We start from the raw sequence: 26,860 nt of genomic DNA, 5'->3' as shown, positions 1-26,860 counted from the left end.
CTCTCTACCCCACAGCCAGAAGATTGTTCCTTTAATCCAAAACAACTCATTCTTATAAACTTCACCTCCCCCCACTTCATTTGCTGGCCACTTTCAAAAGGTCACAGGCAGCTCCATAGAGGTCACTGCTTGGGAAACAAAGGCCAGCCTCCTGTCACATGACCTGACCAAGGGGCCTGCAGCTGTGAATAGATTCTGTTTTGCTAATGTTTTCCAGACACCTTTTCTTGTTCACGCAGTGTGGGTCTTCCCCACCCCCCCTGCACTGCTATGCCTGAGCTCTGAGGTTCACAATAGTCACTAGGCATGTTTCAGGGAACCCCAGCTAAGAATGAGTGTCTCTTCAGTAACTACTCCCAAGACTTTCAATGACTATATAAAGAAAATCAAGCTTGTATCTCATGCAGTGCTCAGAATTAAAATTTGTATTGAAAATTAACCTGATGGAGGCTTGGTTCAGTGGTATAATCCCTGCAATCAGAGGGCTGAGGCAGGAGGACAGCAGCTTTGAGACTGCCTGGGCTGCACCCTGGGCTGCACAAGTAAGACTGAACAACAAACAAAAATCCTACTAAACCTAAAGGGAAACAATGTTTCAACAGGAAAAGAAGACTGGACTAAGTTACAAGTTGTCCTGATTTCTAGGCAGGGGCTCACCTCCACGTAAGTCCTCTGCCATGCCTCCAGGATGGCGGCTGCCCTATCCTCATTCCAGTTGATGTGAGAGACATAGTCGTAGCCCCTGAAGTGTTCATACATTTGCTTGGGAGTCATTAACTGGAACATGGTTTGCAGGGCATGAGCGCTGTGTCAAGGTGAATGGAGAGAAGGCAGGTTAGCACTGCAAGCCGTGTGTGCTACGTGAAGTCCCAAGCAAATATCCCCAACTCTCCCTCAGATTTCTTCCCTCCTTTGTGCGCACATGTTTCCATTCAAACAAGACCAGGATGGTTATTGTATTTAATAGATTGATGTACCATATTAAAGGTGTAACCTTACAAACCTTTTACAGATAGACCCCAAAATTAAATTAATAAGCAATTTCCTTTCTCAGTTCCTATTCCATGAAACAGGAAGGAGAGGGGAGTAGATAGCTTGACCAGATACACTGGGTTCAGCCACACACTCTTTCTGTGCAGAAATCCCAGAGACAGTGTCCCGAGGGAGAAACCTCAGACGAAACACCTGACACTTGACTGACTGGAGTCTTGGCTGCATAGAGGCTAACTCTTGCCTTGCCTGCAGTTCCTGGTCTTTGACTCTTAACAGTGCCTGACACTGATCAGCTTCTACCCCTCAACTCAGACACTAATGCTGGATTTTCTTGTCCCATTAGTCTATGTAAGGGCAGACCTTCCAAAACCTTGAAATCAACAGCTACAACTCATGAAAACTACAAATACATTCTAGAAAAACTTGCCCACACGAGATCTCTCTGCAAGCTTGTCTGGTGTGCTAGTGTTCCCCAAGGCTCAATGAACTTGGACAGCCAGCTAAGATTTACATAAGTCCAAATGCCGGTGTACAAGAAGAAAAGAGGCACAAGGATAGTGTGGGGGTACTGTGCTGAATTACCTGACAAGCTTTCCAGTGGCATTCTTGACGGTGCCACCCACAATCAACTCCTCCTGCCAATGCATATACTTCCTGGATAAACCTTGACATCCACCGTTCAAAACAAGGGCCACATCAAGAGGCTGTAATGAAAAGACAGTCACATAATTACTGGAATTAGTAGGCAGGTCACATGCCTCGTTAAGATCCAGTGCGTTAAGGGCTTGTTTGTTTCAGAGAAAACATTAATAACAAGGCTAATGAGGGTTATGCTAAATCTTACAGCAAAACTGAGCTCTGTGAACAACCTGAGTTCCATACACCAAATCAGAAAGGAAAAAAGTCACAGAAAATGAAATCTGCAAGATGAAAATCAGAGAGAGAACTGTAAGTGAGAACAGAAAAGGCTCCCCCTCCCTCGCCCCAGCCCTCCTCTGGAAACTCACTTTGGTTGAATTTTTGTTGGGGGCTGTGGCAGGGCAATCTGGGTCGGCTGGATTGAGGCAAGGCCGGTCCATGTACCCATGGCCAACTTCGGCTTTATTCAGCATTTCCTCCCAACTGTCCACTTGGTAGTTTATTTTCTTTAACTCTTCTAGGAATTCCAAGGGGTCAAAGTTTGTCCACCGTAAAGGAGGCTTACCTCTGCGAAAGAAATTAAGAGGTGAGGCCATGAAAAAACGTGGCTCAGACAGGCAGGAGGGCGCATGGCTGCATTTGTGCAACACAGGGCTATTAACACAAAACTCTGGGACTGGAGGATAAAGGAGAAAATGTAAAAGTTCTTTCCCAGTCAAGCCATCAGCAAACTTGAGTCAGGAAAAGAATCCATGACTGAAGATGGCAAACACAGCTTGCAAATTAACAAGTTTAAAAAAAAAAAAACCCAGACAATCTTAATCCCCTAATATTGTATTTAATATCTTTAAAAAATTAGCCAGTGGAGGGAGGGGGGGTTTCTTCTGAACAGAACAGCAAGACCCAAAACTAAAAACCCAAAGAATGAATTACAATATTACATTAGCACCTGCCAGCTTAAAAACTGCTTTCTAAATGTGACCAATCCAAGTATTTGATCTGTTACCTTTAACAATCCTTCTTACCAGCCCCCTCTAACAAGCTGGCAGTGGGGTGGGTAAGCCCCCCACGGACTCTGCCATCACCACCATCACAGCCACCCCACCCCCCACTCCCTCACTTTAGAAATTGTGCTGTTGACAGACCAGAAAGGCTTTTGGCTGCCTGTTATGTGGTTCAAACCGTACTGTAGCTGCTTAACCAGGCTGAAGTCATTATTCAGAGTCTCCCAACCAGAAAACACAAAACCCCTTATTTCCCATCTAAAACTGTACACTGAAGGTCAGGGGATGGCCACTGCAAATTGCTTTTGCAGATATGTGCGGCCCAGGATGGAAACAATAACCCAAGCACTAACTCTTGCATAATTAGCTGAAGAAAGTCTACACTGAGTAACCATCGTTCTTTAAGTGGTGTGGTGTATGTAATTCCTAACTGCTGAGCTACCAAGCTTCCCTTATCCCTTTATAGACAGCACCCCCCAACATCATTACCATGTTCCAAAGCAGGGTTAATATTTTTCTCTGCAGGAAGATCTTGAACCTTAGCTGAAGTATATTTCACTGTGACAAGCACCCAATAATAAATTCTCTTCTTAAATGTCTGAGTTGCTGGTCTGTATAACTACAACCATTTTATAAAGAGTTTTTTAAAAAATTGTACAGACTGTGCAATGATTTGCATTTTATTTGCATATAAATAGGTTGGTAAAAGTGAATGAAATCTAATGATGCCTACAGAACTGTTTCTGAAAAGAGGGGGGAAAAACATTCTGCTGAAATCCTCTCCCCACCCCCACCATTCACTCAAAAAAAAAAAAAAAAAAAATGCACAGGGAATTTCAATGTTTTTATTTCTTGTCCAAAACCAAAACAGAATAAACAATGATAAGCCACACCGGAAACTGTCACGGAGCCCCGCAGTCGGACACTGAGGGTGCACTTACAGGAGGTACGCTGTCCCGGACTGTAGCTTTGCCCCTTCCCAGAAGCAGTCCAAAGGTGTAATGATTAAGCAAGGGTAAAGGTATTCTATTATCTGTTGAAGCAAAAAAAAACAAAAAAACAACAGGAGTGCTTTAGGCTGACAATCATGGCTCGGGTGATTTCCAAAAATTTTGAAAGTCTCCCCCTCTTTGCAAACAAAATAAGAACGTACCTGATCCATGTAGCCTGTCTCTGTGATAAGTTCCCCTGATTTGTAGCACAAATGTTCCAACTTCCATTGCCTATTGGGATGGATAGTGGAGAGGGAGAGAGAGAGAGAGAGAGAGAAAAAAAAAAAAGAAGTAAAACAAAACACTTCTTACTGCAATGAAATGAGCTTAAAACAGGAACAACAGGACTTATCAAAAGGCTGTAATTTCGATCACGTTGAGGCATCTGTCAAAACCAGCAAAGCTTTTGCCAAGCAGAAAGCCCGGCAAGCCCGCTTTAATGAATAGATAACACTGGATCGTAATTAACGTGTGGGGTGTTTATGTAAATGAATGCTACCGAAGTACTTGAAGTCTTGTTTCCTTAAGTGTTCTACCAATAATCTTGTTTACACCATTAATCTGCTTTTCTACACACATTAAACAACCTGCAGCAACCCAGTGGAATTATCACAAATTCAGAATAAGTGGAGCTCGAGTTAGCCAGGCGTGTGTTGGGATACGCTCAGGTGGGAGAGTAGGGCCGGCTTTTCTTTTTTTTTTTTTTACTAGCAGATGTTATTTTTGGTCACGTTGGAAACAAACTTTCCTACTCTTAATGTTATACACAAGCTCTACCAGGTAGGGGAGATTCCCCGTCTGGCAGACATGACATTAAATACATGGACTGTGAATTAGTTTGGTTTTAGTATCTCTCAGAGGGTGTTCTGTAAACCCGTGGCTTTTTCAATATGTTTCGGGAAAGAAGCTTTACTCAGAAATAAAAGGATATTTGGAAAGAATAAAGATGGGGAAATCAAAGGAATGAAAATAAAAATCTCTCTCTCTCTCTCTCTCTCTCTCTCTCTCTCTCTCTCACACACACACACACACACACACACACCCCACACGCACAGTACACCCAACATAAGTAAGGTTTTCAGCACCATCTGATCATCTGATTCTCGAATTTGTTTGAGATGGAGACCACTGATCATTCACCGGGCATCCAGAAAATGGCATTTGAAACCTGAGTTGATCTTTGACCCTTAACGAAAGCTCCAATTGTACTCATTTTTCACTCTTTTTCACCTAAAATATGCAAATGCTCACTATACAAGGTTTCTCTCTGTGTACTTCACAGTACAGAACCTTAAATCTTGTCCTGAGGCATGTGGGTAACAAGTGCTTCAGAAGTAAGTGGGCCTTAGCATATGTGTGTAGAATAACCTTGGGCATGCCAGGTTCTTCACAGGGTCTCTGACTTCAAACTCTGTCATCTACACCAGGCAGTTACTCTACACTGCACACTACAGATGGGAGGAGACCAATTCCTGAATATGTCCCATCTTTCCCAAAGCCTTTTTCTATAAACATTGACCTTGTCCCTGGCTCAACAGGGGCCAGGCATATGTAGTGGCTCCTATTTTAAAGTAACAGACAATATAGATGTATTAAGAACAAAAAAAAAAAGATGTTAATTTGTTTTAAAACTCTTTTCTTATGAATCTACCTCACTCAAGACATCCCAGAGAATTAATTCCCAGGGAGGTTCAACACTCACCCACCTCCATTTGCTTTGTGACCTGTCAGAGAACCAAAATCTTCCCTTCATCGTCCCTCTCATCCCCCTCTCTGCCCTACACATTGTTGACTGAGGCTATCCAAAACGTAACTGCTCCAAAAAAAGGACTGCATAAGAGATAACTCGCCAAGTTAGCAGCATATTTGATTTAGGAAAAAGAAGCCCCCAAGAGAATTATATTCACTTGTAGACCACACTGAGACACTCATTTGAAATACATTATAGGGGCTGGAGAGAAGGCTCAGCGGTTAAGAGGACTTGTCACTCTTGTCACTCTTGCAGGTGACCTGGATTCGGTTCTCAACCCACATGGCATCTCACCATCTAACTCCAGCTCCAATGGGGTGCCACAGACAGGACGCTCTATACCATGAAACTCCATTTTATGCACAAAAACTGAATATTGAAATATTAATTAAGGCATACTGAGAGATAAGTCAATTCTGTCTTCAGTCTTGAATCTCCCCCCGCCCCCAGTGCATTATTACCTACACAGAAATACTCCAAAATAAAATTTTAAATGTTTGAGACACTTCTGGGTCCCAAGCACCTTGGATAACGAACATTCAGTGTACAGTACTTTGCAATTAAACTCTAAAATCAAATTAAGATGGGGAAGTAAGTGTTCAGTGGCAGCACTCTGTATTAGCTATAAAAACTTGGGTTCCAAAGCTTAACAGAAAACTGCTGGAACTAACTTTGCTAACTAACTAACTAACTAACTAACTAACTAAACTAACATTATTTATGGAAACAAGGGACCTACCTGCTATACCTGTGTAGGTGACACGGGGCCTTACCTGTTATACATGTAGACGTGCACACGGCTGGCCTGGAGTGCTGAGTCCAGGTGTTGTAGTAGGGCCTCTGTGGTCAGGACATTAGCGCCTTCTTCTTTTGGAGTCTGAATCATGAGTTGAGGATTAAACATAGCCTCTTCTCCTATCTTCTGGCGGGTATAATTTAATTCTCGACTCACTCGTCCACCAACTGACAAACACGGATAGGTACTGATCAGAACAGAACTCACCTCAAACCTGCGTTGTTTCACTTAAAACAAACCAGCAATGGAATTTGAGTTGGCAGCAATGCTGGCTTTGCAAATGGTAAGCGTAAAGATAATTTGTAAGCTCAGGAGCTGTCTAGCTTGCCACACACCCAGATCTACTGGATAGTCTGACTGACAGACACCATGGGTCTAAGGGGGAAGGGAGTGTTAAAACACTTTTCCCCTGCAGACTAGACCGAAATACCATGTCAGTCTCTTTTGCTTGCATAAACAATGTGGGCTGCAGCACCTTTCATGATGGCTTCAATTTATGCTCTTCTGTGAAATAGTCTAGCAAAGGTAACATGGAAAAGTTACTCCTCTTTGTAAAAAGCCACAGGAAGATGGTCATTGTGTTCAGAACAAAGCCCATGGGCAGATGAAGACTGGGATTCGAGTCAGATGGGCCAGGGGAACTCCATGGCTCTCGCACTCGGCCCCTGGAACCTGGTTCCATCAGAATCACCTGGGTAGCATCCAGAAAACACAGGTGTCAGGTTCTGAGTCACTTGGAATGCAACCTGTGTCTGCAAGCTCTTAGGTGACGTTGGACCAACTACAGAGGCCAAGGAGGCGTGCACTACTACAGAGACCAGCCTGGATCTCCTACAAGTTGGCTAAAAGCTAGGCATGCTGGTAACCAGCTCCAGTGGACCCTGTTTTAAAACTACTTTTACTCTGGCTCTCCTTTCTGTGTACTTATGTACACTAAGTTTTGGGAGCAAACCACACTCAGAATGCCACCCCTGTACTGGGAGGCTTGGGAAGACAGCTGACAGAGGATCTGCCTTCCATGAACACACACACATACACACACAGAGATACACACATATACACTCACACACACACTCATACACACTCATACATACACACACTCATACATACATATACACACACATACACACACTCATACACACACAGACACACACTCACATACACACACATACACACACTCACCACAGACACACACACTCACACAGACACACACATTCATACACATTCATTCACACACTCATACACATGCATACACACACACATACACTCTCATACACACACACTCACACACACTCTCATACATACACACACACATTCACACACTCATACACACGCATACACACACTCACACACACTCTCATACACACTCACACACATTCATACACACTCATACACACACACTCACACACACATTCATACACACTCATACACACACTCACACACACACTCTCATACACACACTCACACACACATTCATACACACTCACACACACATTCATACACACTCACACACACATTCATACACACTCATACACACACACACACACACACACACACACACACACACACACACACACACACGCCAAGGCTAAGGAAACTGTCTGAATAGTTCCCAAAGTCACTGATAAGCTCTGTTTCTGAGAAGCAGTCCTCAGGCTGCAACTTGGAAAGAACTCGGTGATTGTCACTTTCCCACGAGGAGGAATCCTTTTTCTTCAAGTTTAGTATTCAAGGACATAAACATTTGGTTTGGGAAAGTAAGTAAGTACTGAGAACAGAGGGGTGTTTGGTTCTCTTGGCATATTTTATAAACAAGGGGGCAGGCTAAAAAGCAAACAATGCCCTCATTAGGAAAACTAGTGCAGAACCTCGGGCTGGCAGGACCCTATGCGTAGGCCCACAGAGCCGCCAAGGCCACCATGGAGCTCTGAGGTGAGGCTAAAGTATTGTATGGCTGTGGGAGGTGGGCAGCAAGGGGTTCATAAAAAGTATTCCAAGTGTGCAGGCAGCTTGACGAATGCTAAAGAGAAGCTTCACCAATGTCAAGTTATGGAAAAGCAGGACTGGGGGTGTGGCTCAGTACTCGCCTGGCAAAGTCCTGAGTTCCAGCCTCAACACCAGGGAAACTCTGGGAAACAATCTGGATGCACCCCTCAACTACCCAGACAGCCTCCTGTTCCCTGAGGCCAAAGTCAGAATGGACTTCCAGCCAACTAGCCAGCTGAATCTGCCTTCTGCGGGTGTGGAAGCAGCCGGAAGCTAAATAGTCAATGTTTAGTTCTGGTCACTTCTGAAGAACTACAGTGCCATACGTGAGGGACCGCAACCCAACATCTGCTCAACTCTTTCTAATTTTTCCATCACCTCAAGCCCCGAACCTGGAACTCCCCTCCGGCTCCTTTGACTTTTTGTGACCAGATCCTGTTCAGCATACAGTGCTTTATGCTGCTTTTAAAATTAAAACTGGGGTGTGTGTGTGTGTGTGTGTGTGTGTGTGTGTGTGACACTTCAAACCAAGTGCCATAACAACAACAACGACGAATAACTTAAAATAAACTCAAGCAATGGAGTCAGTCCTTCCCCAATGCATAGCTGCTTTTACAGCAAGGATCTATCCATGCAAATCAAGGCAGTTTGATCAAGTTCTACCCCTGACCCCAGGGACTGTAGCAGTGAAGTTTATTACTATTTATAGCACCCAATATGAGTGCTCACAAAAAAAAAAAAAAAAACAAAACACAAAAAAAAACAGTGCAAGGCACATACCACACTACTAAGGACATCACTGTACTCTTTCAAACTGAATTCTCATCACAGGGGGCTTCATAAAGGATAGTCTCAAAATAGGAAACATGTAAGTCATGGGTCCTATTACCAGCCTAAGGTGTATGCTAAAACCGGTGCATTTTAAGCAACTCGACATCCATGCTCTCTTTATGGGTTCGTGTTTTTGTTCTCTTGGCTCTAGTGGCAAATATTTGCAAGCGTCTTCTTTTAAAGATTTATTATTCCTAATCGTGCGTGCGTGCGTGCGTGTGTACTATGCACATGATAGTGGGCACTCAGAGGCTAGAGGGGACTGCCCTGGAGCTGGAGTTACAGTTGGTTGTAAGCTACCTTATGTGGGAGCAGAGTATTGAGTTTAGCTCCTCTGCACCCTATGTTAGTGCAGGGCATGTGAGTTCACTCTGTTCTCTTAACTGATGGGCCCTCTCTCAGTTAATGAACCTTATCGATGTGACGATCAGTACCAGCCTTGCGAGACCACAACTACTAGCGATAAGGTGGAACAACTCTTGCAAGAACGTATGTGAGTTCTATCTGGGATCACCGATGATGCCTCTCCCTCTAAGGTGGCTATGTTTTTTTTAGTCCTAACATTTCACTTTGTGCTCATTTCACGACAACCACAGTTGTTTAAACGACTTAACTCACCCAGGCAGCATCTACCTCTGGGTGCCTACGGCGTATGGCGTATGGCATGTGGTAATAAGTGTTATGAAGTAGAACTGCTTGGTGGACAGGACCAGGCGTTCCTCTCTACTGCTCCGCTCTAAGAGGGCTGCAGGGCCAGTGACGTGAACAGGCAATGATAAGAAAACCAAGTGTCATGAGGGGAAGGTGGTGAAGGGCAAAGAAATTCGGTATTTAGTGACTCTGTAGAGCTGGGGGCTCTAATGCAGGAGGCAGTAACTTGCAGAGAGCTATGTAAATCACTGTTAGAGACTAGGATTGTGTCTGTTCCTCCGCCAGCTCGGGGTCAGTTGTATATCACACAGGTGCTGAGCACCATAGCAGTAGACCTATTTCCAGCACTGCCCTTGGAAGAGGGAGATTTGGGAAGGCCATAAAGGAGGTATGAGAGGCAGTACTGATTGAATCCACCTACCCTGCCAGCCTTCTCACACAGAGTGAGTGTGGGTACCTCAGAGGTGGCAGGAAGTATGAAATTCAATAACCCACAGTATACTAAACTCATGATTTAAGCTTTGAGAATGTAGATAGATAAGTTCCATCTCACTTAAAAGTCAGTAATGTTACATTCAGTGTTTTATTGTCAGTAGAGAGGCTGCACTCTTTATGGGACCCCATGGACCATGGCTCCACTTTCCTTCTAGTCCCCTGGGGGGTCTTGAGCATTCTTTCTTTTAAATTCTACATCTCGTTCACCGCAAATTTAAAGCTGATGCCAGTACTTTGAAGAGGTGGCACCAGCATTGTCTCTGCAAAGTATTTCTCAGTCAGGTTCCATCTATCCTTGTCACCCCAAACCACCCAGCTTGGTTTTCCGAAGGGAAGCATATGGTGGAGCATTCAATCAAGCCACACCCTCTGGATGGGCACTCCTCCAGTCTACAGTAGATGTGAGATGCTTCCCCATGATGTCCCCTGCTGAACAGCCACTACCTTTCACACAGCCCAAGTAGAAGTTGTCCCCGAGCATTCACAACCAAAGCTTTCAGGGAGAACTTCTCGGGAGCTATAGAAAGACGGTCTGAAGGTTCAAATCAAGGTGCTGCGTTTTCCTCCAAGAATTCCACGTCTTTAAGAGAGACCCATCTCCTATCCACTTATCTTCATGACTGAATGACAGGGGCAAACCAGGAGCACGGCACACACTCAGTGTGTTGCACAAATCAATGAATGAGCGGCCTCAGTACAGAGCCCTGGGAACAGGCAGTCATCTGTACAAGATATTAATTCCCCACAAAGCCCCAAAAAGTCAGTCAGTCAAAACAAATGACCCTTTCAGCCTGAAAGTACCCACTCAGAGTCCAATTAGGAAGGGGGGGGGGAGGTCTGTGCACACGAGGGCACATTCACATTCGATTAATCCTGTGAATTATCTAGCAGTCTCAAACAGAGATTTTTCTTTCCCCTCTCTGGTTGCTTCAGGTCCTTCTTTCAGTGATGTGACTCGTTACCGAGAGGGCCAAAAGATGCACACTGCTAAAATGAAGAACTGCAGAACTACTGGCACTGGTTCATGTCTAAATTGGGAGAAGGAAAAAAAAAATCAGTAGTAATGTTGGTAGTAAGCCGGCTGAAAAGTCAGGGTGAGGTCTAGTCACTCTCCCCCATCTACCTCTCTTATGGGGGAGGCGGTGCCGCTTAAAGGCTGGGGACCTTTTATTTCCTTCTCATCTTGAGCATATGAAAAAAATGCTAGAACCAAACACTGGTCCCTCCTAAAAGGACAACCTCACAAAACCACACTAAAAGCAAAAGGCATCCACTCACTCACTCACCCACCCACCCACCCACCCACCCACAGCTTGGAGAGCTGAAGGCAGGTAGTGAATGTTCAGGCACCCACCAGAGCACTGGGCAGGCATCCATGCCCTGCCCCACCCCCACGACACAGACCAGCAGCTTGCAGTGCCATCTGTTACCAGCCTCACCAGGGCTGCTTCCTCTGAATGGCTCTCCCTGAGACCAACCCACTCGCCCTGTCGGATGCAATCAGGTCAGCCCAGCACTCTGCAACCAGGCCTGCTGCCTGCAGCAGCTCCCAAGACAACCCTATGTCTGTTGGTGGCCCCTTCTTCATGGGTGTATGCGTTCTCACCCAAACCGAACTACAGTGTTTTCCTGACTTCCTAAAGGGCCCGACCAGATACATCCTGTTTTCCTCACTGTGTGCCTGCCAGCCTCTGAAGAGCCCCCAAGCTTAGACCGACACCACCTCACCTGAACGCACTACAAATCAAGTCCGATCATTCTGTAAAAAAGCAAGCACTAAGGAAGGAGGTCCAACTCCTCCAGGCAGTCAAACCAGAAACCAACACAAATAATTACGTTAAGGTCTGAGTTCTTAATTTTAAAAAAATAAAAAGGGTTGCCTGGCATGGGTAGTGCATGCCTTTAACCCTGGTACTTGGAAGGCAGAGGCAGGCAAATCTCTGTGAGTATAAGGCTGGGCTGGTCTACAAAGCAAGTTCCAGGTCAGTCAGGGAACATAGTAAGACACTTGCCTCAGAAAATAAAGAGAACAACAACGACGACGACGACGAAAAAAATTAAGTAATAAAATGGGGCTGAAATGTGACTCCGTTTGTAGTGTACCTACCTAACACACATACAGCTGAGCCTGGTGGCTCCTGTGAGTAGGAAGCTCAAAGACGCCCTCAGCTGCATGAGACTCTGTCTCAATGAAATAAAAACAGAGAGCAACATAACCCAAGTATTTGCTGGCTGGCCATGGCTGTGGTATGACACCAACCCCAAGTCCCTTGTTAGTGATGCTGACATCATGTGTGTCAGCCAGTCCTCTGAAAGCCCATATCTAGCCACTTTTCCTTGAGCAGGCAGGCATGCAGGAGAGAGAGTGCAGACCCCACCTTTGCAGACAGGCTCTCAGGCCTCTGGGAATCCCCACACTGGCCTTCGCTGTGCATCCCTGTGCATCCGTGCAGGGACACATGCAGCACTGGGGGCCACTTTCATGATTTTGTTGCCGTCAGGATTAGCTGGATTAGGGGCCAGTACATAAGGACCCCCTGGTGCCAGGAGGAAGTTTCATCACCGGGTCAGCGTGGTGTGTGAACTATATTCTGTCAACACTACTAGTGCTTTCAGCCACCAACCAAAAAAGTGGGGGAGGGAAGAACAGAGTGCTTTGAGTGGGGAAATGTACAAACACCCAACAGCATTCCCCAACCAATTTCAAAATGTGAGTCACTCGAGTCTGTCCTTTCAAACAAGGACCTTAGTTACTTATTTTCTACTTTATCTGTGAAGACTTTAGTGGTTCTGACAGTGATTACAGATAGAAAAGGAAATGCTATACTGCCCACAGGAGGGTAAAAAATACACACACACACACACACACACACACACACACACACACACACACCCCTTTCTCTCTAACCAGACAAAACAGTTTTGGCAGAGACCCGTCAATGAAAACTTGTCCTTTGGTCAAAGCTCAAAAGTCCAAGACAATCCCCCTTTTCCTATAGATGAAAACAGTACCCCAACCAGCAGGGAATTCTCCCCACATTTAACATGAAGGAAAATAAGGTGGGTAAGAAGGTAGAGCAGGGCTTGAGGGAACAACCACAAAACCACAACTTTCAACTCCTTTTATAGCTGAGCTCAGCACTAGGAAACCGTCAGGGCTTTCTCCCCACCTATACCCGTCCATACCCACTCATGAAGACCTGCTTGAGGTAAACATCATTGGTAGGGAAAGTAATGGGATTTCTGCTAGGGTGTGCAAGCATGTGCGTGCGTGTGCAACGCTACAGGACAGTCCCCCTTGCACAGAACTGAGCTGTCCCATCAAAGCACTATCTGTTATATTTCTGTCTTTCTCTTCTGTTTGGCGTATTCACCAAGGACAGAAAAGGAGGTAAGCTTTGGCGGCCCTGACCTGCAGCTGGGACACAATACTTTCGCACAGCCCTGCCGACCCCTGACATAAATTTTACTCCGCAGCTGGCACTTACACACTCAACATTACCATATGTATGGCTGCGCCGTGCTAATTATGCTAATCACCTGTCTAACTCGCTGCTGCGAAAAATGGTTGTATTTAGCAGTCCAGTGCCTACCAATGCAGCTTACTGTGTGGCTGAAATGTACATTCAGACGGCCCTGAATGGCAAGATTTTTCCACGTTGCTGGCTACATTCAGGCCTCAGAAAAATTTATTCAAGTCAACTGGTTTCGGCCCGCAACAAAAAAGTTACGAGAAAAAAGTGAGTGTGTTCTTGCCCTAACATTCTGGATCTGCTTGCAAGCAAAATGATAAATCAATTGGTATGGGGAACAAAAAAGGAGAGAGGTTTCTTTGGGGAGCCCATGTGAAACTGTAGCCTATTTAAAAAAAAAAAAAAGAAGAAGAAGAAAAAGAAGGAAAAAAAAGGTCATCCTATCCCCAAATCTCTAGAGAGAGCAACTAACAGATATTTACTCCTAATCCAGAGCCTCTCGAATTGCAAGTGTGGGTTGCAATTGACCAAGGTATTAGACATGCTTTTCCCTGGACCACATATATATATAGGTTAAAAATGATGAAGCATATTTGACACCTTTTAAACTTAATATTGTTTCAAGAACACACCGAGAAGAAGCAGGTTAGAAGAAATAATCTCGTAGGCAGCACAAGAAAAAATTATCTTGGTATTTTCTTCCTTAGAATATTTAAATGGAGGCAAGCATGATGTTTAACTCTATCCTGTGACGGTTTCTTGTTTCCCACTAAAGGAGAAAAGAAACTGAGGAGTGTGGGAGGTGGGGTGGGGAAGACTGGCAGACTGGGGGGTGGGGGGAGTGGTGGGGGAGGGAAAGGCAGGGAGTCAAGAAGCCCCTATTTTCTGTAATCTCAAATTTCCTGTTTTTACTATTACCATTTCTTAAAGGGGCGCTTCCGAGCATGCTACGGATGGATTTCTTAAACCAGGAAAATATTAGAGCAGTTATTTTAACAATCGCCAAAATCCGATTTCCTCCTAACTCACAAAACATGTTTCTTTTTTTTTTTTTAACCCCCCTTAACAGTGAGTCTGGTTCTTCAGAGGACAGCTGAATACAAATTCTGTGGTCTCCCTAGACCTTCCAATCCTTAACCGTCTGCAGCAGTGTAAAAACACACCTCTTGGACAGTAGCTGGAGGTGCCCAGTTACCTCCCCCTCTTGGCCTTTTGCAGTATCCCGACTTCCCTCTAGAAAGCACAGCAGAATGGTAAGCCATGCATCTGACAAGGTATCTTGAGCCACCTCCCACTGCTACATCACAACAGCCTTGTGATAAATCTTGAGCTTAAACCAAGATGAGCCAACCCAGCAGGCTTTCTCTGACACTGTAGGAGGTCCAAAGAACTGGTCTCTCTTGGCCTAGCTTCCCCTTACCTTTCAATTTAAGCGGATGGGTAGAATGATATCCACAGTAACTTAAGGATGCTTCTTGGAGGATGCAGCTTTCTTCCTACTCATTCCCAACCCCCATACTCAACTATTATTTTTCAGGGGAGAATACTGGCAGGACTAGAACTCACAGCTTTGGGAATGCTAGCAAGTGCTATACTACTGTGCCACATCTCCTACCTCCTGTGCAAGAGGCAAGTTGCTTCTCTATGGCATCTGAACACAGGTGGCTGTCAGTTGCCTTTCAAGGTGTTCCTTTATCTGGGTTTTAGACTTCAAAATCTTGATTGTGCAGCCCCTAACTCAAGCTGAATCACTGTGCTCGGTGGTCAGAGAGCCAAGGGCCTGCTCTGCTCCTCTGGGTCTCCTGCTTTTCTTAAGTAGGAGACGGACCACCCTGCCTCGTGGCACAGAGCAGTGTTTACATTGCAATGCTTGACTATGTAATACATCTGGCATTTTTTGGGCAGGATCCCTGAGCTAGTAGCCAGAAGCCCTTAAGCACACTGACTGTAAGCCCATTTCCAGTTTCTTTTGCTTTCTTCTGTCCATGTCTCGTCAAGAGCTGGAAACCATCTCAGCTGCTAAACGGAGTACATTCACAGCTGCTGCTTTTCACTTATCCCAAGAAGTTGGCCATAAAGCATATAGTGTGATGTGCATGGGGACCTGCTTCTTCACCGGCCTCACTTCTACATGGGGACCCACAGGTATGTGAGTCCCCCATGTGGGACCCACCTCCACACTGGGGACTATTCAAACCAATTCACACCTGGACTTCAGGATTACAAGTAAGGTCCTGCCTCCTCACATTAAATCCCTCCAACAAAGTCAGTCTTTCATTAGCAGGTACCTGACTGTCAACCAAGAAATGGTTTCCCTAACACAAGGCAACTGTTTTGCCAACTATGCTCTAAACTCCAATTAAATCCCAACACCTTCCCTCCCAGGGGAAAGGGATGGTATGCAACTTTCTGGACAATAGGCTCCTGCACACCTGCCAACATTCAGACAGTCTCTCAATAGCAACATTTTACTGTTTAAGCTAATTTTTTTCCTGCTACATCTTAGATGCTGACATGCAGAAAAGAATTGATACTATGTAACACAAAGGGAATATCAGTCTAAAATAGAAGGATATACAATCTGATTTGAAAGAGAAACCCTTTAAGGAGCCCAAATCCAGAGATTAGCAGGAAACAACAACAACAGAAGGGTTTGTATTTATTTCCAGGGCAATCCTAATTGTTATCTGTGCTTCAAAAAATGTTCCCATTGAGAATATTCCAAGAGTTTCCTCCTTCTGTCCATTCTGAACTGCCTTCCCCAGAAGGACCTTTGATCTCTGGGATGTCAACAGAGACCTCATGAGGATGAAACATGTAAGGCTACGGGGTCAGCCAAAATTTGGATAAGAAAATCAGTCCTCTTCTATCTCTCTATCCAAGCTCCTGTTCCCACTGGCTCTAGTGGGTGTTCCACTTAGGGAAAGGCTGAAGCGTGGCGTCTGGGTAGGATATCACCGTGTGTCTCACTTAGCAGCTCAGAGATGCTACAGGGCCCAGTTCTCCCTAACATCCTATGCCACAAGAAGGACAGGGGTTAATATATTCACTCATATACTCTGGCCATTTTATACGCTCAGGAAGAACATGTTCTTAGGTCCTGAAGTTACCTTATAAAAAGTTACTCAGAAGTCTGCAAAACTGTCAGGAATCCTCAACAGGAAAAGCAATGCTTCTCTGCTGATCAGAACCCAACAAAATGCTCCATGGAGACCAACATAGCCAGAGTACACGATGCCTTTGCGGCTAACGCCACCCCACTGTGCAAAAGAACCCATCTACTAATTCCTTCCTAACTGACCAGACAGAAGACCTTTTCAGATTTGATCCACTTGGGAGGAAATGAACTTGAGCAGTTTAGGAGTGAGTGGGTAGAAGCAAGGGGGCTGAGGGTGGGTGACAAGAGATAAGAGGGAAGAGGAAAGCAACCTGTCAGGAGCCTGTAGCAGTCACTGGAAATAACAGTACAATATGAGAATACTAGAGATATAGTGACTTTTACAGATAATCTCCTCACTTCCCGTCCCCCCTCCCCATTGTCAAAACAGTGTTGCTAAGAAGTAAAAGACTTTCATGCAAAATGGCTTCCATGAAATCTGGTTTCCTTCAAAATAACTGTAAAATATTACTGTATTTAAAAACCCTGGCGCATCACCTCCTGAGCACAGCACAATCTTCAGGAGCTCACTCTTGGGAACTCACTGTGTGGGAGGCAGCCACAAGAAGCCCCTCTCTGCATGCCCTGGCCTCCCTACAGAACTTGGAACCCCCTCTTTACCCTCCAGCTAGAAGTTAAGCAAGGGCGAGTACCTTACCCCCCAGAGCATGGGGACCCGGGGGTCATTGGCAGGTCAGCATTGAAGGAGAAATCCAAATGAAATATAAACATGGTATCATGGAAAGCAGACCGATCTCCCTAGCTCTCCAGCCAGCATTAATCTTAGCATCAGCTGTGGTGCATAACCTAAACACACGAACCAGGCAGCTCATACATCTGGAAGCTGTCATCTCCTGGAAGCTCCAAGCAGCGCTGGATGCATCTGAAACAGTCCATGGTCCAAACTGGCTTGTGACAGGTCAAGAATGGTGGGCGGCCTAGGGATAGGTTCAGAGCCCACCGACTGCCCTGTGTGTGGGATACTTGAGCCACCTGCCCTTTTTTTTTTTTTTTAATTGATGCTTTTTACTTGTCATTTATTTTTCTCTAAGAACAAAGGGAATACCAACAACTTGCTTGCTCCTCGACTGTGTGTGCATTTGCTCTTGGAATGACCACCTCTTGTTCATCAAACTGTGCAGACACACGCACACACAGCCGTGCCTTTGAAGACCCAATTAGACCCGCAAAGCCCAGGTCTTCTACCCAGTCATTCATCATTCAACTCAGTGGTTCTCAACTGGGGCATCTAGCAGTGAATGGGGATGTTATCCTTGCTGCTGGCACCTTGTGAGAAGAGTCCAAGGGCTCTGCTGGGCACCCTCTAGGGTGCATAGCCTCTGACAGTGGAGGATTATCCAGATCCAAATGGCAAGAGTGCCATGGCTCAGCAAATGAAGGTTGACAGCTCTAACCGTGCCAAGTACACAGAAAGCTCACAGTACAGACTTGAGCGTGTGACTGCCCATCAAATGAGTATTTTTTTTTTAAAAAGTAGAATCTTCCATTTCTCTTTAATAACTCTCATCCTCCTCCCTAATACTGCCTTAAAGCCTTTAACAACCAAACACTAAGGCAATATGGAGTCATTTCAAGGTTGTTGCCCTTTTCAGAGAAGGAGGCCAGGGGCCGCCTAAGCTTTTATCTCGGGGAGATAAATGAAGATCCTGTCACAGGAGTACCTTGACAACAAACTTGTGACAGAGAGCCTGGAGGGATTGGGGGAGGGGAATTAGCAATGAAAAATTTATTAAGGAGGGTAGGACAGGTCTGCCAAATGGAAGAAATGCCACTGACAAATGGGCAAGGTCCCAGAGAAGCAAATGCAAGTACTTCTGGTATCAGGAAGGGTAGCAGAACCACAGACCCAGGACGGCATCTTCCAAGAGCCTGCAGGCCCCAGCCGCTCTCCATGGCACACGCCCCTGTAGCCCATCCAAGTTACCAGACACTCACCCCTTACTTCATTCACCCTATCACTGGAAGGTGAACACTGAAGGCCACCCATAATTTTTTTATTTTGAGCCTTCACCCATTCTCTTCCTTCTGCCTAGAATGTCCCTCACCTCCACCTTCCCAAGCCTGGGGCCACCCTGGAAGCCTGCTCCAATTTAACCAACATTCTGGCAATGAACTACTTTACTTACTGATTGGTCTATAGACTGCCACCAACGTTTCTCAGGAGTTTTGGGCAGTGCCTGGTGCAGGGTAGGCACAGAGAACCCACACTGACCCAACACTTCTACTTGGAAATAACCACTCATGCATGTGTTTATGTTTCTGAATCACCGTGTTTGGTTTTGTGTGTGTGTGTGGGGGGGGGGGGTTAGGTGCCCAGCTACACCAGGGGTCTTTTACCAACCTTTTCTGTCCTTTCACAAGTAAGCTTCCATTGACATCCTAAGAACTCTGGGTGGTACCTCACATATAATGGTCAGTTTCTTGGAAGGCAATCATTATACCAACATCTTAACGGAACAAAAAAAGCTATCACCCATGCATGCATGGATGGTGTTATTTGTGACAAGGGGAACAAGGAAAATGGCTTCTTCCTGTGGTGAACAGATTTGTAAGCTACATTTCTTCAGGGTGTCAAATTATGAAAAGGCGAGGCCGGGATATGAATGTCAAGGAGGTTCCTTAATTTGCTGGCTATATTAAAAACATTTTGGCAGATAAAATACACCCAGTAAGCTTGTGTGCAGACACATATACACAAGCACAGAGGCAACTCATCACAGGTCTAAACTTTCCAAACTGTCCCTCAGTTTCCCAGCTTCCCCTATCCCTTAAATCCCAAGTCTCTCATCTCTTCTGTTGCTTAACTAGGGGCATGTAAGACTCTTCTTGCCTCATTTGTGTGTACAGCAGCCCCCCCACCCCCACCCCCCGCTCCAGCAATCACACCCTGAACCTGAAGAGAGCACCCTGTAGCAGATGACTTCGCTGACGGTGATAAAAGAATTTATCTGAGACTGAAGCAAAAAGGAACCAGGAACCTAAGCTTGGGCCTCCTGCTCATTTTAATTCACTGACCACCACAACCATCAGACATTTATTGCTAAAAGCAAAGAATCACAGTGTTCTGGCTGCTGACATGAGCACTAAATTTGATATACCATGTCAAATGCTCTCCTTGTCAAGTTTACCTACATTTGTAAAACTTGCTTCTTGCGAGGGCAAGAATGAATGAATGAATGAATGAGGCCAAGGCAGTATATGGAAAGCAAAAGGAACATGAAGGGACCTGCAGACCATACTCCTAGTTATCATCTGATTCTTCTTTGAAGAAAGAGACACCTGTTATGTTATATATATGTGTGTGTGTGTGTGTGTGTGTGTATGTATGTATGTATATGTCCATGATATGAAAAATAAACTCATGGGTATTTTATTGACTTGTAAGGTGAAAACACATACTACATGGGATATGGTGGTGGCTCAAAAAACAGATATAAACTGTCAGGCCTGAGAACCAATGAGCCATACTAAAATGGCAATGCAGAAAGAAAACCTGAGCCTAGATAGAGTTGGGATGTGGCTCAGAGGAAGGGGATTTGCCTTGCATAATTGTGCCCTAGGTTCCATAGCTGTACTAGCAGAAAAACAGAAAAATCATCGAGATGCCAAAAGCTAGGCCAGGGTGTGCCTCAGGTGCGTCCTCCTTACTGAACATCTTCCACTTAGCCAGGTGGAGTTGCTCTTCCTCTATTGTCATTCTTGAAACAATGTTAAGAAAACTCTACTACCTCTGTGAGCTTGTTAAAATCTTTGGAAACAGCTTCTCCAATTACTGAAAACCAAACAGTTACAAGGTCATTGTGGAAAAAGCCAACCATGGAACCACTCGCTCAATTTCTACTCTACAGCCTTGCTGGTCAGTTTCTGTGCCTAGGACCTTAGGATCTGGTGGTTAACCTCCCTTTCTGAGGCCTTGCAGGGGGTAGCCTCTCCTACTTCCTGTCTCTCCAGTACCCCTGGCCTGCCTCAAGACATCTACTACGGCATTTTCCTCCTAATATAACTTTCATGAACCAGTTCAAGTGTGAACCTATACTCAGTGAGAATGCATTGAATTCCTGTAGTCTGAAGCACAAGGGCACTGTGCAGTGTCTCCATCACAGTGACTAGCACAGGCTCAGAAACAGTATAGATACTAAGAAATTTTGTTGCTAGGGACATAGTGAGTGCTCAATAAAACTATTCTCTGAACTACCAATGACAAGGAAGCAAAGTAGGGTAAATTACCTAATGGAATCAATCCAAAAGACACTTGTATTCATTAACCAAACTACTTAAGGCAGGAATGTGCTTTAGTCTTAACAATTAGCATTATTATTTTGTCACTTTCCAACTAAATACTCCACCACTAGTTTGCAAAACACTGAAAGTTAAGGTAACAGAATATTCTGGAAGGTTAGTTTCCAAGCACATTCTGAAACTGGTCACTTAAGGAATTACTCATTAACTCTGGTTTCAAAATTCTGTCCTGGGTGGCTTGTAGTAGGCATGCACCAGATACTTGGGGTTGAAACATCTGCCCAACTACTCTGATGCCCAAGACAGTGTTTGCCAGAAGCTACAATGTTTTCAAACAAGGGACTGGTACTTTTCAAAGAGATAACTGAGAAACTAACAAAGAACCAAGGAAAAAGGAAAGCCTAAAATCACAAAGAGAGTAAAAGCTTCCATGGTGGTGGGAGTGGGTGGGGGGGAAATGAAAAACCTATTTTCAATTTACAAGTCCTTTTATAAAGCTGGTCCCCAACCCCTCCCCCCAAATCGAGACACTTGGATAAAACACACACACACACACACACACACACACACACACACACACACACACACCACAAGGGAAGCTTCCATGGCCCCTCCCATCAAACTTGCGCTCTTTTAAAACACACACACACACACACACACACACACACACACACACACACACACACACACACACTTTCTTGCAAGCCTGACAAACCAACCTCCCCCAAGAATAATTCCATTTAAAAAGCCCCCCACTCGAGAAAACATTAATCTACTTTGCAAACATGCGTTCCAGTTTGTGCTTTACTATTTTTCTCAACTACCCCCCCGCCTTTTGTACCTTGAGACAAATGTTTTTTTCCCCCCAGAGTTGAAAGCGGTCCAAAAACAGGACCACACACGCGGCCGCCTCTGCAGGCCCGCGCGGCGCCCGCCCCCTGCGCGCCCCGGGGGCGCGCACACTCCCTGCAGCCAGAGGGGTGGCCTTGCCCTCCACCCCCCTCTCCTTTCTCCGCAGACGCAGTGGGTGGGTGGGGGGTGGGAGGGAAGAAGCTGAGCCCAGGCGCCCGGATCAGAGAGGCCTTTCCCGGGCCGCGGCTCCCGGGCCAAAGCCAGGCAGGCGGCTGTGGCGGGCCTCGGGGACCACCCCCACGGCCCTGCGGAGTGGTCCATCCCGCGCAGGGCCCCTGCGCCCCCGCCACTCTCTCCCACCACACCTAGCAAAGCAAAGCGCCCGGAGTAGATTACAGCGCGGCCTTTGTCGGGCGGGCCTGGCTGCTGGCCAGCCATGCAAACAATAAACAGTCGCCCCTGGTGCGGGCAAGGACTTCGTTGGCTACAGGGAGGCTCTAGGTGCATGCTGGCAAATATCTTCATCAAACGCAGTAAAGGGAAGGAAGACGAAGGACGCACTAGCGGCGCCGGGTCGCTTACCTTCCACCCACAGCTCCTCCACGTTGGTCTCGAGATTAGCTGCCTTTAATCCCACAGCGAAGGCTCCAAATATGAGGAGACCCACAACCAAAAACTTGCCGCAGTTCTTTTGAATGTAACAACCCAGTTTAAATAAGAGTCTTTGAAACTTCGCTCTCAGCCACAGCGGCGCTTTCCGGCCAGTAGCCTTCCCCTGGGGACGAAGCAGAAGGGAGGAGTGAACGCCGGGGAATCGCTGTCTCCGCACACCCGCTTGGGGATCCCCTCTGGATAGTAGTGGGGGGCGTGGGCGCCCGTGGTGCAGTGACTCGCCCTCGGGACTGGAACCAGGACAGTCCAGAGGGATCCCTGGAGGCGTGGGGGCCTTGGTTGTAAATCTGTGATACTGCAGCGTGGGAACTGCACTCTAGGGACCAGGGGGCGCCCCCACGCATGGCCTGAGCACTAACCCTGAATGAGACTTAGGACGCTGGGGAGAAAGGCTAACAGGGAAGCCGTCAAGAGCAGCCAGGGTTTAGTACCGGGGACTTGGGAGAGGGAGGGCCTGAGTGATCCTAGCGGAGAAGCCCAACACCAAAGAACCCCCAGAACACATCCCCCCTTCCCCTGCTCCAGCCTGTGGCTTCCTCCGGTGCCCCGGAGGCCGGGTAAAGGGCGCAAGCGCACTTAGGGACAATATACAGCGACCGTGGCCCATCTGGTCCCGGCCTGGTGTGGCTGTAAGCGAGGTCCACGTGGTAAGCCCCGCAGCCAGAGCTCGCTCTACACACTTTTCCACAGCCTTGGGAGACACCGCGGGAGCTCAGTTAGGAAGTGCGGCAGCCATCTGCAACTTACACTATTTGTGCTCGGAAGAGGGCGGCCACAAGGATCTTTCCCTCCTCTCCCACTCCCTCCTGGTGAACTCTTTAAAAATGCCGAGTGCACAGGGAAGAGGCCCAGGCCGGCGCCGACGGGGGTTCTGGCTGGGCGCAGGCTGTTCTCGGGGCGGCGGAGCCCCGGTGCTGGCCAGGGCCCCTGCGGGCCCCAGGCTAGGTGCTCGCCTTCCCCGGATTCCACACATTTCAGCCAGCCTCGTAAACACAATGAACCCGGCGGTTCAGCACACCCGTACCGAAGATTTAAGGTGGCAACTTGTTTACAACTGCCCCTCTCCCCGGCAGGCTGGGAGAAGAGGCGGCCCAAGACCTAGAAGAGAAGGGACGTCCTCTCCCGAGAATAATTTTTAAGGGAGCAGAGATTTCAAGCTCAACGAAAGCAGAACCGGCTGCCAAAAAAGGAAACCACCTTTACTTTGGCTCCCTCCCCTCCGTCTCTCTCCGCCTCTCTCCACTCCGCCTCCCCCTCAAAGAGGTTAAGAAATGTGGCAACGCCGAACTTTAGGTTGCAACCGTGGGCAGGGGCGCGGGAGAAGGGCGCTGGGGCCCGGGGCAGTGCCGCACTGCGGCCGCCCTGGAGGTGGTCCACTCCGGACGGTTTCCAAAGCTCCGGAAAAGGCACACCAGGGAGGGCGTGTGCGCGCGCACACACCACACACACATACACACTCACACACACACGCACCCCTCCACCCCCTGCGGACCTCAGACAGCCCTTTCCTCCGGAGTCCGGAGGGAGAGTTTGAAATTTTCAACCTTCACTTTGCTGCTTTCTCAGGAGGGTGTGTGTGTGTCTGTGTGGCAGGGATCCCAAGGAGGAAGAAGAGGGAAAAGTGAAGAGGGAGGAGGGGACAGAAGTGCACCTTGGAAATCTGCTCCAGAGCGAAGGCGGCGTCGCAGTAGCTGGGCCGGTGCAGATAGTCCCGGTCCGGCGCGGCGCGGTGCGGTCCCCCGGTCCGTCTGCGCCTCCCGCCGCCGGCCTGCCTGCCCAGGGCCCCGGCGGCGTTACCAGCCGAGGCCATGTTGCCGCCGCCGCCGCGGGCTCCGGGCGCGCCTGGGCGCTCGGCTCGCGAGGACGCTGCTGGCGGCCGGGGACTCCGGCTCCGGGTGACAGACCCGCTGCTGCCGCTCACACGGCGGGCGCTGCGGGTGCTGCGGCCGTGGCCGCTGCCGGGGACTCAGACCCTGAGCCTTCCATTGCCACATTGCGCGTGAGTCCCGAGGTCTTTGCGGCCGCCGCTGCCCACATCCAGCTCGCGGGAAGGCGAGAGCCGGCACTTCCAGGGCGCGCCTCGCGGTCCCCAAGTCCCCCCCAGACGTCCCCGCCCCGCGCCGCGACCCCTTCACGGCAGAAGGCGCGCGCAGACCCCCGCCGCTTGCGCCGGCTCCCTCGGCGCCCGCTGCGGGCGACGCGACGGTGCCCGGCGGGTCTCAGCGATGCCGGGCCGGGGCTGCCGCTGCTGCTGCTGCTGCTGGTGCGGCTGCGGCTGGAGTTGGCGGTGGCGGCTTCTGAAGCGGCTGCTCGCTCTCGGGCTGCTGGGTTCGCGGTGGCTGCTCGGTCCCGGACTCTGCTTTCTTGTTCTCCTCACCGACCCGCTGGACCATTCTGCCCCCGCGCCGCGCGCCTCTCTCGCTACCGGGACCTGAGGACTCCGCTCTGTGTGTGTGCAGCGGGCAGCGGCCGCAGCAGCTCCTTGACTCAATAGATGAGATGGAAGAAGAAAAAAAAGAACTCTCTCCATTTGGAGAAAGAGGAGGAGGAGGGGAGGGGGTGGAGGGGGAGAGAGCGAGCGAAAGAGAAAAAGGCTGGAACTCCCGCCCCCGGGGCTGTCAGATGGCTTGGGTTTCTGCGACGCGATTGGCTCTTGGAGGGCAGAAATTACTCAGCAAACATGACTATTATTAGCTGCTTAGCAACAGCTCACCAAAGTAGAGAGACCACCCAGGTAGGCAACCCCCGTGTGTGCATCCCAGGCTTGGGGGTGGGGGGGCGCTCGCTCAGCGCCAACCTTCTCGCATGCAATACTTCCATTAAGGAATGCTCCCCCCTCCTTTCTTTCTTATTTCTTTTCTTTTCAACAGTGTCTTCTTTTTTTGAGACGCCTTTTGCGAGCGAGCGCGCACACACACAGACACACACATACACACGCACACGCTCACACAGGAGCATTTGCCTCGTAATAGACAGGGGGGATATGTAATATTTTTTTAAGCGCTTAAACAATTTCTGAGATTCCTCAAAGAAAACCCTTTTAGAGGCACTTTGGCCTCAAGCTGCAGCGAATACTGGGAGGTCCGGCTTGAATTCCCAGGCCTGCACCAATAATGACAGGGTGGTGGATAGTGCGCCAGTGTGTGCCAATTTTTTTTTCTCCTCTTTTCTTTTATAACCAAAGGCAAGACTTAGACTCTTGCAGGGAACAACGCCTTGTATTAAGATAAACAAAATGGAAAGTTAAAGAGGCGAGCAAAGATGTTGGGAAAAGCCACCCCTTTTTAAAACCCCTCACACTCCCTTAGCACCCCCCCAATACACAACAGCACAGTCCAATTTGAACACGTCTATAAGGAGAAGCCAGACACAGTCTGATTTTTTATTCGAATGTTGAACATATAAAAAGAAGCAAATCTTTTCAGCAAACCAGAGAAATGTAAATGAGAGATTTCTTGGTTATTTAGGGCTCATCTGGCCCCCCATTAATTAATCACATTCTTAAAGAAAGTTTTAAGCTTTTTAAAAAATAAAGCTCGATACGCATCCTATAACATTTAATAGCGTGACGTAGGAGAGAATAAAGGCTTTGATGTGGAATTCATTTTAAACAAATTGTTCATAGATCGCTAATATTTGTCCTGATATTGCGTCCAGTGTCACCGAGACATCCAGGGGATTCACTTTACTGTTGAACAAAACAACAACAAAAATGCGACGTGGGGGAGGGGAGTGAATCTTGGAGCCAGCAACACTTTAAATTGTCTACACAACTACGCTCTTTAAGAAAAATAATAACAACTCTTAAGAAAGCACATTCCATTCTCCTGTAAGTTTGAAGTTCCTCCTTCCCGCAGTAGACACCAGACCAGGAACACCAGATTCTGTTACGTCCTATTTTTTTTCCAACTTGAAATGCAGAGGGAATCGGAGTAGTGAGGAGCCAAATGAACCCGTGAAATGGGGCAGTGTGGCTTTAAGATGCACACGGTGTGTGTTCATTGAAAAAAAAAAGAAGAAAGAAAAGGAAAGAAAGAAACCCAGATGGAGGGAAAGGGGGAGGAGCGGGGAGAAGGCGGAGCCTACTCCACCACGTGACCCGGAGCAAGAGGCCCATCCGCGCACCCGCGCCAGCGCGCTCCAGTCTTCGGCCTGCTCATGATGAGGGCGCACAGGTAACAGGGTCGGCGCGCTGGCCTGCACGCCCCAGCCCTCATTACAGTACGCACAACCTTCCCGGGCCCGGGGCTGTGTGCGCGCCCTACCGCCGCGGACAGACGTGCTGGGCACGCCGTAGTACATTCCTGAA

The 26,860-nt window shown here is 47.6% G+C and overlaps 1 protein-coding gene across 4 annotated transcripts in view; it reads right to left on the bottom strand.

Annotated features, from left to right (window-relative positions):
• The window catches only part of Ptch1 (patched 1), a 63,984-nt gene that overhangs the window by 31,812 nt on the left and 5,312 nt on the right, over nucleotides 1-26,860 (bottom strand). The window contains exons 1-8 of one of the 4 annotated variants that reach the window (XM_032884188.1): nucleotides 24,203-25,282; nucleotides 22,462-22,654; nucleotides 6,152-6,341; nucleotides 3,790-3,859; nucleotides 3,578-3,669; nucleotides 2,001-2,199; nucleotides 1,576-1,697; nucleotides 658-805 (exon numbers count right to left, since the gene is read on the bottom strand). In XM_032884188.1, coding sequence (XP_032740079.1) covers nucleotides 658-805; nucleotides 1,576-1,697; nucleotides 2,001-2,199; nucleotides 3,578-3,669; nucleotides 3,790-3,859; nucleotides 6,152-6,341; nucleotides 22,462-22,654; nucleotides 24,203-24,361 — 1,173 coding nt within the window. In that variant the 5' untranslated portion in view covers nucleotides 24,362-25,282. Of the gene's footprint in view, nucleotides 1-657; nucleotides 806-1,575; nucleotides 1,698-2,000; nucleotides 2,200-3,577; nucleotides 3,670-3,789; nucleotides 3,860-6,151; nucleotides 6,342-21,868; nucleotides 21,940-22,461; nucleotides 22,655-23,298; nucleotides 23,605-24,202; nucleotides 25,283-26,860 lie in introns of those variants that run through there. The other 3 variants (XM_032884192.1, XM_032884189.1, XM_032884190.1) reach the window with 3 other exon arrangements.

Source organism: Rattus rattus, chromosome 14 (assembly GCF_011064425.1).
Source record: "Rattus rattus isolate New Zealand chromosome 14, Rrattus_CSIRO_v1, whole genome shotgun sequence".
Lineage (NCBI taxonomy): Eukaryota > Metazoa > Chordata > Mammalia > Rodentia > Muridae > Rattus > Rattus rattus.
Note: the sequence above shows the minus strand (reverse complement) of the source record. Positions and strands in the feature narration are given on the sequence as shown.